Below are 12,879 nucleotides of genomic sequence, written 5' to 3'. Positions count from 1 at the left end.
CTCCAAATCTAACAGGGGACGAAAACATTCTGCGTATCAGTGCGAGGTGCCATGGTGAAGTAATTTGACATTTCAACTTATTTACAGTAAAAGTGAGTGTGCTCTGTGCAAGTAAAAATGCCTCTTGGTTTACAGCATAAGAGACCCAACAGGTGGACACAGTTAACATAAGAATCATACATTGAAATTTTTTTTATTATTATTTTTTTTCCATAATTTGACCACACATGGTGTAAATCAACAGAGTCCAGCATGTGGGCCTATTTCTTTCCAAATTAAATTTGCTCATTCTAAATTGTATCTCTAATTTGCTACATAATGAACCTTTTCACCTAACTCCAGGGTCTTGCCAAGAAGAGATTGCTACGCAAGGGCGTCACTTCAACGCTGGTATCTTCAACAAGAATCTCTTCTTCGATGACAGCATCCTATTCCTGCGCTATGATTTCGGCCATGCCTGCCATAACAAGCATTTCAACAGGAGCAGTGTTATCAACTTTGTATGTCCCCATCAACAGGATAAGGTCGGAGAGCCGGTTTTTATTGCAGAATCGGATGACTGCACCTACTACTTCTCCTGGCATACTTCCCTGGCATGTGAGAAATTTGTAAGTTGACTGGGAAACTGGAGGTGGTGATGGGGTGATGGTTGAGACGGTGATATTTGTCATCAAATTAGTTTTGGTAGTGATACTGGAGGTGGTGTTTGGGATGATAGTAATGACAAGGATAATGATGATGGTGATGATGATGATGATGATGATGGTAATAATGATGATAGTGATGATGAAGATGATGGTCATAATTATGGTGATAATGATAATGATGATGACAACAGTGGTGATGATGAAGATAATAATATTCAAGAGTCACAGTTAAAGATGACAGTGATGGTTACATTATTGATGTTAGTAAAAGTGAAAACTATATACCCACAAAAAGATTAAATCCATCTTTACATTTTTCTTACCCTTTGTTATAGATCCAGTGTAGTGTGGTCAATGGATCAGATACAATCAGTCTTGCACCCCTAATCAACGACCAGGGCTATCATCTAGCAACCAACCTCCTTGGTGACGGCAGCTTGGCCTACATCAACCTATGCCGACCTTTGAACCCTATCCCAGGTCTGACCTGTCATCCCAACTCTGCAGCCTGCCAGGTCAAAGGTGGAAACCCTGTTGTGAGTATCTGACAAAAAAAATATGCAAACAGGACAGGACTTCAAATAAATACACGAAAGATACTTCTCAATGTCATCTTTTCTCTTTCTTGCCTTTCATTTTCATCTCTATCACTCTAACATCCAACATTCTTTTCTAGGGGTGGCATTTTATAAAGAGTTTTGTCTATGATTTTCACTAATTTACTCTCAGCCAATCAGATGCAAATATTTTCAGTAGCTTATAACATACCTCTTCATGAAATGCTCCCCTGGGGAGCGTTTCATGAAAGGACTTGTCAGAAGTTTTATCCGACAAGTCCTGTTTTAACCGACAGCTACCATAGTTACATTGCTTCTCATCCAATCAAAATCAAGGAAAGTTGTCAGATCTGACAACTTGTCGGACGATAATGTTGATGAAACACTCCCCAGGACTAATCAAATGGTGAACCATAAACCTCTTCCACTTTATGACAGCCTTGTTTTAAATCCCCATATGTAGGTATGTGTATGAGGCATAAATTCCATTTAAGACCCTGTCACACCGTTACATGCAAACCTTATGGATGAGTGGCGGGTGATTGCCTACAACTCCCCCACAAGAAAGTTTTGAGCATGTTAACAACTTTTCTGCGTGCAAATCAGACTTGTGTGCGCTTCTGCGGGCAATTGCGTGTGAGATACTGTCAATGCAGGCGACCTGCGGGTAGTAAAAAAAGTTACCTGCAAGTCACACGAAAAGCTTGCACGGAACGATGTGACAGGGCCTATACAGTTGGTGAAAGGTTGGCTTAAGGTGTGAACAAGCGAACATTGAAACTTGATACCAAAAGTGGTACTAAGGCCACCTCTTAGACTCTAGTCATGGGTTGGCCCTAGGCATACCTTCTTTTGATGTCAATGCAAGTTAACCCCAATGCGAGGCCAAACCCAGTGGAATAACTTTTGTTATTTCCTCTCGCTGAATAGTGTACTATCATGAGCTAACCTTGCTATCTCTGTTGCCTTACAGAATCTTGGAAGAGTTTCAGAAGGACCTAAGATTGGTACAGATGGGAAACTTAGCATCACATACACACAGGGTGACCGTTGTCCCACGGATGCTACAAAAAATATTTCATCGGTCATCAAGTTCTTCTGCAAGCAAGGGGTCACCCAGGTAAGGGGTTTCAATATTGTGAATTTTTGTTTTTGATAATGTCATTTGATCTCTATTGGAAAGCAGCAATGCATATTTCAAACATTGTTTTTCATGGTAAGTGTTGTAAAAATTAGGAGGAAATGATTCATCATTGCAATGAGTTTATATTATAAGATAACATTGCATATGAAAATACTGCATCTGAATAAGGATGTAAGGTCTATATTAGGTGATTTACTTCTTGAAATGGCACTGTTCAAAGTGGTTGTGGCTTTGTGGCTATAAAAGGCTGGAATCTTTGTTCCTTCTCCTAACATTTAATTTGGATAATACGGTTATCTGTTAAAGATACCATTCTTCCAACACCAAACAATAAATCTTGACCTTCTCTGTGTCGTTTTTTACCCCCCTCAGGGAACACCCACTTTGGAGTTCATTGAAGATTGCATCTATCAGTTCACCTGGGGGACCAACGTGGTGTGTCCTGCTACAGCACCTGAGAGTGATCAAGATTGTACCTTCTTCAACACAGCCTTGCAGTATAGGTTTGACTTCACTGCTCTCTCAAAGCAAGATCAGACAGTGAGTATAGCATCTCGCCCTCTAATATGAACAAGGCCCTGTAACTAAATATTGCACATTTAGTTCAAATCATATTAATAATAATAATAATACTGATGCATTACAGTTATGAATATGCTTTATGAAAAAGTTTATAAGTGGAGGAGCAAGAAAAACATGGATTAGAGGAACTATGAATGATACAAAGGGAGTTTCAATACAACAGTACTATCATTGTCAGGATGACACCTTTCCTTTCCAAACTCATGATTATATTTACTATAGAATTATTTACTTTGGCTTATGGGCTTTCTGAGGATGGAACAATTAACAATAATATAATGATATCTAGTTTTCTTTTGGCACTTTCTTATAAAGCTCTCAGCATGCATCCCTTTCCAGAGTTCACAACAAGGCCTCTGTTAGATAGACTATCATTTTTTTAAATGAATATTGAGATGCTATCTAAACTATTATTTCCACCAGGTTGTAGCATCATCAGCTAAGAGCATGAAGTTGAAGCTATGTGGTCTATCAGCTGACCAGTCCGGGGAGTGTAAAGGGTCAGCTGTCTGTCTTCAGGCCGGTAGTGATAAGTTCTCTCTCGGAAAACTCTCCACACAGACCATCAGCCAGGAAGGAGAAATCTTCAAAGTGGAATACACCGGTGGATCCTCCTGTCCTTCATGTATGTAATATTAATTTTCCTCACTTTTAATACAGATTCTAATGATTTGATTAACAAAATGTCTAACCAAATGATCGTTCACTTGTTTGTATATATGAATGAAAATTATTAGGTAAAATAATATCCAAGTCCTTTGGAAGCGTATAGGGACGTTATATCATAACGTGATATGTGCTATGCGAGAACTCTTATTATTATAGGTAAGTGTTTTTGATGGATAAAGAGCCATTGCTTATCATTTAGATAAACAAGCTGGGATGATATCAGCAGACAAAACTTTTTCAGAGCAATTTATGAATACACATGCCCATGTGTGTTTTTCCGTGTTGGTGATTTTTAGTGTGGGTTTTTTAATCTCCATTATTTAAACTTTAAGCTTCCAAATTACTGTATGTGAGAATTTATTAGATCTATATCTATATTAATGAGACAATCCACAATTTTTGTTAAAGAATTTCTCTCAATTATTGCTCTTTGCAACTGCCAGAGTTTGGCTTTCAAGCAATGAAATTATTGGTATCATCTAATTGGACTATTAGAATCATATTTTTGTTAACCAAGTATAATACCTTAGTGTATGCTTGGATTTTATATTAATTATCAAGTGCAAAGTGCTCTGCACAAATGCTGAGGTTTGGCAGTGGTGCATGGTTTCAAAGATTATTAAATATTAATTTAATTCTTTTATTTGACAAAATAATTATAGTTCGACCAAAATGACAACGGTTCATTTGTATACATTTGATCTATTCTCAGGCCAGTGGTACACATATCTCATTAGGGTAAAGGATCTTTTCAATGTTCATTTGCACTATGACAAGGTGTTTATCAGTATACTTGTCTACTTGAGATTAATTCATTTGATTTATTTTGATCTCATGTTTTATTTGTTATTTCTTTTCTGATATTTTTTACAGCCTCTGAAAAGAAGAGACAGGCCACCATTCTTCTCATTTGTGATCGAGATGCTAAGAATATATCCCCTACTTTCTTTTCTGTGAGTTATCATTTATAATTCCTGTCAGTTAATTTTCTTTAAATTTGTAAACAAAGTGATAATAATAAAAATAGTAAATAATCTGATAGGATAAACATATGATTTTATAATCAGTAAGACAACAAACTTGATGGAGGTGAATTAAGTGGGTACCAGCAGGAAGAAATTCCTCAAAAGAGCTGTGAGCACTGAAATCAATAGCCCATTTTAGCCGGGGTAATATAGGAACGGCGTTCAGCACCTAATGAGGTGGATATGTGTGCATTATGAATACCATATATTATCATTATCATTAAAGTGATTGCATGTCTTATGAACCCAAACAGAAAGGACAGAAATTTGTTTTTCAATACTCCACATATAAACAATGTGATAATTACAGAAAGGAAGGAGTTTTCCTGGTACTCTCATAGTAATGTAGATTTCATTATGTAAATAATTATCATTTCCATTCATTTTAAAGTCAATTACTTGATAAATATTTTTCATGTCAGTCTGATGAAAATTGCCACTACACGTTCCAGTGGCGTACCCCTGCTGCTTGCCCGGCCGACACCAGACCATGTGACCTTGCATACGAGGGAAACATCTATGACCTTTCACCCTTATCTCGCATCACTGGCAGCTTCCAAATCCAAGATGATAGCAAAAATGAGTGAGTTAAGTCATCCTTAGTAACAACATTTCAATGCAATGAGTGTATGAAAAATATTTTGTTTTCAGCAATTCTTTCCAATAGAATTTTTAACGATGATATTTGAAGGTATGCATTGTAATATGCTGCATCATGGAAGTGGTTTGAGTTACACCATGTGGTGACTAAGAAAACTAGATAGAGGTAGGGTAGGGTGAAACAGAGGCAAGAAACAGGGAGGGTTGGAAGTATTTCTTTCTGAAATGCGGGTAGACTTTAAAAGGACTATAAACAAGATAAGTTGCAAAGCTTGAGGAATTGGAGAGATGAGAGACAGCTGGCTTAAGTCAGCGATTTGAGTTGCTGAGCAACAGATTTAGATTTTTTTAAATTAAATACTCCTTTACTGACAAAATTATGAAAGTAAAGTGTACCTGTATGGACTGTAGTTCATAAGTGATGAGTTAAAAATTGTATGTTGGCCATCTTTCTTTCACTCATACTGTTTTTGCTGGACTTCTGGTATCATCCTTGATCAATGATGCTATTGTACCCATCATTCCCAGATGGCTTTTATCTGTTTTATCATAACAGTTAAACCACAGATGTATATGATATAGCTTTGTGAATATGGATGTTGAATCTTTTCCAATATGTACCTAAGTATAATTTTTAGATTGTAAAGGAAATTAACATATTTACTTTAAAGAATGGAATTAAAGCAGTTACAAACCGGCAGCAGCCTTAATAGCGCCACCTCAAGTCCTCAACTACTCAAACCTGGTCAGGTTCTTAACCCACAATGCAACATTCTGAGCAGTTTAGTCTTGTTATATAGACCCACTTGAATGATAACACTAATTCACCACTGAATATACTCATACCACGCTAATTATGTTACCAAGTAGCAAAAGGAGTACTTTCCTCTCAAAAACATTTTAGTCTCTCTGAATGAATAAAATTTATTCTCTGTATCATTGATGGTTATCTCAAAATGTATATTTTTAAGACTAGTTATTTATAACGCACAGTCAATGTGAGACCATGCAAAGTGTTTGTCAGTTTGCTCCCAGTTTGAACACTTTCCAATTCAAGAAGATCCTTCTTTCTGAGGCCAATAAATTCATACTGTTTACATAAAATTGACTCGATCTTTAAATGAAGTTAATCGTGATGTATCTATTTTCTCCCATGCGTTTTTTCTTTCCCTTCCTCCCTCACTATCGTCTTCCCTTTCTTGCTGTTCTTATTTAGTTATTACATGAATCTCTGTCAACCAGCATACGATACGCCTGAAGGCTGCCCAAAAGACGCCAGTGTTTGTCGTGAGAGAGCTAACGGGCAGGTGGATGTCCTGGGCATGGTCTACACACAGCAGATGGCTGCCAAAGGTAAACATTTTGAAGTTCAGTTGATTGCTTGAAAATCAGTAAAGGTTTGGTGATGATGAGTAAAAAGGGAATTCCAATGAAATCCAAAGAAATTACCTAAAGTGATTGTTGGTCAAATAATTAATATATCCCAATGATTCTGGTAGAAAATTAGTAAAAGCTCAGTAATCAGGAAAATGAGCATTGTATTCCATCTTTTCTTGAGGTATAATAATACTCCTGCCCACATTAACTTTTTTTTTCAAGGATTCTTGGTGTTCACTATTACCTATTTTACTTTAAAAAATTTAGGTCAGATCTTCCTATAATAATTTGACAAGAATGAAGCTATTCATGCATTCAATGACCGATTCCTTTGTTGTATTATTCTTCCTTCATTTTTATTCTTTTGTTACTGTCCATACAGGAGATGTTCCAGATATTGTGGTGACATTCATTGAGGGAACCAATGTGGATGATTGCAGTGATCCAGCTCAGCAGGGTTCACTTCCAGCTTCTTCATTGATCACTTTCAAGTGTGCCAAGAAAAACGGACGCCCAGTCTTCCAAAGGTAATTGAAACCATTTCAGCAAGAAATGGAGAGAATAAAGGAGAGAAACATAAAGTATGACACAAGCAGGGGCCTAAGAAGGGCAATTCCATAAAAGAACATTTCCATCTGACCAATTCCATGAAATGTGTATATTTGACCCACTATATGTGGTGAAGTCAAGAAATGATTTGTTTCTGTTTCCTAGCTCATGAAAAGTGGGAATGCTCACAAATGATTATAGCTTGAGTAAATTTTGAAGTAAAAATCTGTGCAGTGCAATTGATAATCTATCCAGTTTGTGTGTTTTACGTTTTCATGCAGGACTGAGCGTGTTGATAACAAGTGCCAATTTCAATTTCTATGGGAGTCGAAGGTAGCCTGCAAAGAAGAAAGGTATATCATACCCTACTATTTTATTGTATCACTCTCTGTAAATTTGATTCTTTTAATACTATCTTCTCACCATTTAACCATTCATTCTCTATCCTTCAATGCATTTTGATGAAGTCCAAATGCAACATGATTGAAATAATTTACTGGTAATACACACCCTAAAATATATACTGAGTTACAGTGTATATACATTGTGAAAGGAATAGCTTACATTATGTAGCATCAGTAGATATTATCTTTATAAGAACGATTATTTTCTTTCATTCTCTAAAGCTAAATTTAGTCATGAAATTACCTGTAAAGTTAAGTAGTCTTCTTCTGAATCCATGTATTGACTTTTTTTTCCTTCAAGCTGAATTCCAAGAAATTTTTATATACAAATTTTGATTTAAGTATTCATGATTTTCTTTTGCTTACTGGAAAATCCCCCAGGGCCCGTATTCCATAAACGAGATAAGCTTTTTGCTTAAGTTTTAGCAATTTGTCTTCGCATTTTGCTTGTCTAAGAAATCTTCCCTAATGATATTCTATAAACTCTAAGACATTTGTCTCAAGTCAGACGATATGGCTAAGCCAAAGTCTCAAATTCTATGACATCATGAGAAAATTGCAACGTCACGCAACTTTTGTCGCGAACGTAACAGCTGCTCCGCGTTAAAAAATTCTATGCGTTTATGTGTTAAAGCAAAAATCGCATTATAACAAATATCAAGATGGAGGCTGAGAAAAAAGAAGACCTATTTCACTGAAGGAGAGAAAATTACGCTAATAGCAGAAATAAGAGAAAGGGAAGAGATCTTGAGACGCATGCTGAATTCACGTATCACGTTTCAGGATAAAGAAAAGGCGTGGGCTGAAAATGCCTTGAAACTAAAGCAACTAAGACAACTCACAACTGTCTTAAAGTTAGGGCAAAAGTCTTAGCCATGTTGAATTTATGGAATACAGGCTCTGGTCTCTACAATTGTGAAAAATGATTCTGTGGTTTATACACTACATCTGATGTATTTACGTGAAAATCTATAAAGAATTTGCTCTTCTGTGATTAGCTTTAGAGATTTTGCCCAACCACTGTTTTTCTTCTAACCTTCTTGTTTTTTCTAGAGTGTCTGTAACATTAGTAAACAAAATGATCACCGACCCAGAGACCAATGTCGTCATGAACTTCACCGAGATCATCGACCATGGGTATGTGCCTCCTTCAAGGTGACACTGGGTGATTTCAAGTTCGGTGTTAACCTTTTGGTGTTAGTGTTGGAAGCATAGTTGATACATGAACACAGTGCCAATATATGGTATTGGGACTAGTGTCAAAAGGTGTTAAGCTACTAAGAATGTGATTAGGATTAGGTGTTAAGGCTAGAATAAGGAAGGCAATGTGAATTGTGCTTCCAACACCGACACCAACACTTATCTGAATCACCCAGTGATGTTATCATTGTAGACCTAGATAAATAATAATAAACAGATGCTCATTAACCTGTATGACATTGTACTTGGTCAAAGTCTGCTCTTTGGCTTGGAAAAGAAAATGATGTAAAGAAACTATGGCATATAATGTGAATAAACAAAAGGACAACAAACAACTGATTACTGGATAAAGATGTTAGACTTGTCGAACATCAACTTATGCAGCTTTTTATGTTACGTGCTTTTTATCCAGAAAGTGCAGATTGAAAAGGAATTGAATGAATCGAAATAACCGTTGAGATATAATCAAAATATTTTCCTTATCTTGTGTAATATTTTTGCTATTTGTATGGTTGAATGAATTGAAATTGAATTGAATTGAATCAAAATATCTTGGTGTTTTTTTCTTCTTCTTGAAGCATATGGCAAGCTGAAGGGGACACTCGACTAGAAGCCACAGGAGAGACTGTTAGCTATCTCTATTACATTGACATGAATGGTGAAGGTCAGATTGATGGTATACCAGGTGATCTTAGTCATGTCTGTCAGGATTCAGCTGTCTGCCAAACCAAAGTAGAGGATGAACGGTTCTTTAGGGATGTAGGAACAAGGTCAAGTAGACAATTCTTCATCGAAGGTACTTCTAGTTTTTAGCCTGAAATAGACTGGGATCTGTGTTGATAAAGTTGTTCTAGAAGACAGTTTTTTTGTTGAATGATTGTTTAGTTCTTAGGATGAAATAGACCATGATCCGTGGGGGAGGGGTCGTTTCACAAACATTTGAGTGCGACAAAAACTTGCACTTAAATTCCCTTTTGTGTATAATGCATCACCACATTGGTCAGATAATGAAAATTTATGCTTATTTTTTTTTTATTTCAGTGTTCATGTCCACATATTAGTGTTCATGGCGCTTCAAGAAAGTAGCTGTGCACATGAACAATTATTGAAATTAAATTGAATTGATTTGAATTGAATTTATTCTAACCAGTCAAAAAAACAAAGTACAACCAAATGGTTACATAATAAATAACCGAAAATGACAGGTTTGGGACCCCAAAGAAGCACATTTTGTAATCAGGGGCCCCTGCATATGATATTTTACTCAAACAATAGAATGGAAATAGAAAGAGAAATTGAAATTCTTCTGAACACAATACACTTTCAAATTTAATGAGAGAGGAACAAATAAGTTTTCAGTTGGGAATTTTAATGTTTCTGTTCATGAAAGTTGCTGTAATTGGATACTAGTAGGTAGTATAACTGCACGTTTATCATTTAGATTTTTTAATTAAATATCATGCGCCCATTGGCACTTAAGCATTACTTTTAGTCATACTTAAAGATAAATACCAGTTGAGGTCACGATCTCAAAATGAGTTCTAACAGAATCCGATGATATTACTACCAAAGTGTTTGTATGTATAAATGAAAAATACTGTATGTGCCAAATAGCTCTGGAAGAAAATGCGTAATTGCTGAGAAATTAGCAAAATAGGCACAGAATTCCATCAAATGTTGTGTATTTTTCGAAGCAATTTTAATACACTATCCCACATATGCTTTTCTGTGTTAGTGATCATCAGAATTATTGATTTTGAGCTAAGACTTCATGATTTTACCAGGATAAGTTTATTTTAATGTACCATATCTAGATGTATGATAACATTTTGACAATTAACCTTGATTTAAAAGACTTTCTCATGAAATTATTGTTTTTGTCTTTTAGCTTTAAGTCTTTGTGAAACACCCCCTGTATTGATAATGTTAACCATAACTTATAGATTAAAGTTCCACTGTCATTTAAAGGATGGAGGGCAAACAACTGATTGAATATAGATACATAAAAAATATAAAAACAATCCGGTGGATTCACAATAGGGCTGGGTGCACCATCTATCGGTTGCAGCAAATAGGCCGAAATTTGCAATGCATCATGGGAAAAGGTCGACATCTGTTGCGCGTGCTAGTACTCAAGAGTGCATGCATGCGATTATTCAGCGCTGGCCGTCAGGGCTCGACCGGATATGCTGTTTACTAGGGTCCAGGAGGTAGGAGAGAAATTTCCTCACATATTTCTTTGCAAAATTTAGACCGTTTTTGGTGAATGCTTGCCATATGGTTTTCATTTTTGAAGCGCTAGCATTGCGCTGCCTGCGCGCGATGTCGACCCCTAAGTTAGAAATTTGGCCTACTCGCTGCAACCGATCGATGGCGCACCATATTGTGAATCCATCGAATTGATATATTAATCCTCCTGTATTGCGTTTACAACAGAAATTCAACAAAGCTATTTTGTGTATGTATTTTTTTTTAGATGAGGTGGTGGAAATGGAGGTCACCAAGCCTAAAAGCTGTGGGAAAGACAATACTGAGGATGTTATAACAACAGTTATATTTGAATGTGAATCAGCTATCTCATACGTAAGTAGTCTTGATTTCTGCTATCCCTGCTTTCTCTAAAACATTTTTTTTCATCATGTGAGCCTGCTCCATTCCATTTACTGGTCTAAAAATAAATGTATTCTATCAACCAAACTATTTCATTGAATTAAGCCCTTTCCAGAAAATAACTTTGACTTATAAAATCAAACATGCATTTTACTGTTAGTGACCACCATTGTACGATCCTGTTTTCCAGAATGAGCTACATGTGATTCAATTGTTTGGATTTCTAGAACATATTTTTGTGATAAATCATGTGGTTCTTCTTTTGCAGAATTGTATCTTAAAATATTCTGCCTTCCCCATTCACCCCTCTCCCCTTCCTTTTCCTCCTTCTCTTCCTTTTTATCATCCTTCTGCTTTCATGCCTCCTATTCCTCTTTCACCACCTCCCTCTCCTTCTTCATCTCTTCCTCGCCTTCCCTTTCGTCCCCTCCCCTTCCATCTCCCTCCTCTTTCACCTCTTCTTTTACCCCCTCTCCTCCATGTACTCCTCCTCTTCTTCCTGCTTCTCCACCTCCTCTTCCACGCCCTCTTTCACCTCATTCTTTCCATTCTCTCCTCCACCTCTTTAACCTCTTCTTTTACCTCCCCTATTCCATCTGATCCTTTTCTTCCTCCTGCCTCTCCATCTTGTCTTCCTCAGCCTTCTCTTTCACCTCCCCTTCTCATCCTTCTCCACTTTCATGTCTTCCTCTACCTCCTCCTTTTCTCTTCCCCTCCTCTTTCACCTCTTCATTTACATCCTCCCTTCATTCATCTGCTCCTTCTGTTTTTCTATCTCCTCTTCCTCATCTTTCACCTCTTTTACCTCCCATTCTCCTTCCCCCCTCCTCTTTAACCTCTTCCTTTACCCCCTCCACCTACTCCTCCCCTTCCATGTGTTTCTCCCCTCCTCCTCCACTTTCACCTCTTCCTTTACCTCATCCCCTTATCATTCTCCCCCTCATTCTCCTCCACTTTCATCTCTTCCATGACCTAGTTTCCTTCTCATTCTCTTTCACCTCTTCCTTTACCCCTCTCCTTCTCTACCTTCTACTCCACTTCATCCTGGTTCTTCGTCTCCTTACCCTCATCTTCTCTTCTCAGCCCCTCATTCTCTTTCTCCTTCTCATCATCCTGCTTCTCCAACCCCTCTACCTCACCCTTTCCTTTCACCTCTTCCTTTACCCCTCTCCTTCTCCACCTACTACTCCACTTCCTCCTGCTTCGCCATCTCCTTACTATCACCTTCCCTTTTCATCCCCTCATCGTCTTTCTCCTCATCATCCTCCTGCTTCTCCAACCCCTCTTCCCACCCTTCCCTTTCACCTCTTCTCTTTAACCTCTTCACATACCTCTTCTTCTTTCTCCTTCTCATCGTGCTTCTCTACCATTTCCTTAATCTATTCTCCTTCCCTTCCCTTACCTCCACTTACATCCCCCTCCCACCTGTTCCTTCTATATCTTCTTTAACATTATCCTACCCTCCACTGTCTTCATTCTGTGTGGCAGTCATTTTTGTATCAAAACAAACTAACT

At 37.3% G+C, this 12,879-nt stretch overlaps 1 protein-coding gene across 1 annotated transcript in view; it reads left to right on the top strand.

Moving 5' to 3' along the window:
• LOC129259670 (cation-independent mannose-6-phosphate receptor-like) overlaps window positions 1-12,879 on the top strand; it is a 67,012-nt gene that overhangs the window by 38,526 nt on the left and 15,607 nt on the right. The window contains exons 28-40 of the mRNA XM_064098179.1: window positions 343-608; window positions 983-1,183; window positions 2,178-2,324; window positions 2,721-2,888; window positions 3,354-3,555; window positions 4,473-4,552; window positions 5,047-5,207; window positions 6,441-6,577; window positions 6,984-7,128; window positions 7,432-7,503; window positions 8,608-8,691; window positions 9,333-9,550; window positions 11,231-11,337. Coding sequence (XP_063954249.1) covers window positions 343-608; window positions 983-1,183; window positions 2,178-2,324; window positions 2,721-2,888; window positions 3,354-3,555; window positions 4,473-4,552; window positions 5,047-5,207; window positions 6,441-6,577; window positions 6,984-7,128; window positions 7,432-7,503; window positions 8,608-8,691; window positions 9,333-9,550; window positions 11,231-11,337 — 1,988 coding nt within the window. The remainder of the gene's footprint in view (window positions 1-342; window positions 609-982; window positions 1,184-2,177; window positions 2,325-2,720; window positions 2,889-3,353; window positions 3,556-4,472; window positions 4,553-5,046; window positions 5,208-6,440; window positions 6,578-6,983; window positions 7,129-7,431; window positions 7,504-8,607; window positions 8,692-9,332; window positions 9,551-11,230; window positions 11,338-12,879) is intronic.

Source organism: Lytechinus pictus, chromosome 4, assembly GCF_037042905.1.
Source record: "Lytechinus pictus isolate F3 Inbred chromosome 4, Lp3.0, whole genome shotgun sequence".
NCBI lineage: Eukaryota > Metazoa > Echinodermata > Echinoidea > Temnopleuroida > Toxopneustidae > Lytechinus > Lytechinus pictus.
This window is presented reverse-complemented; position numbering and strand designations above follow the sequence as displayed.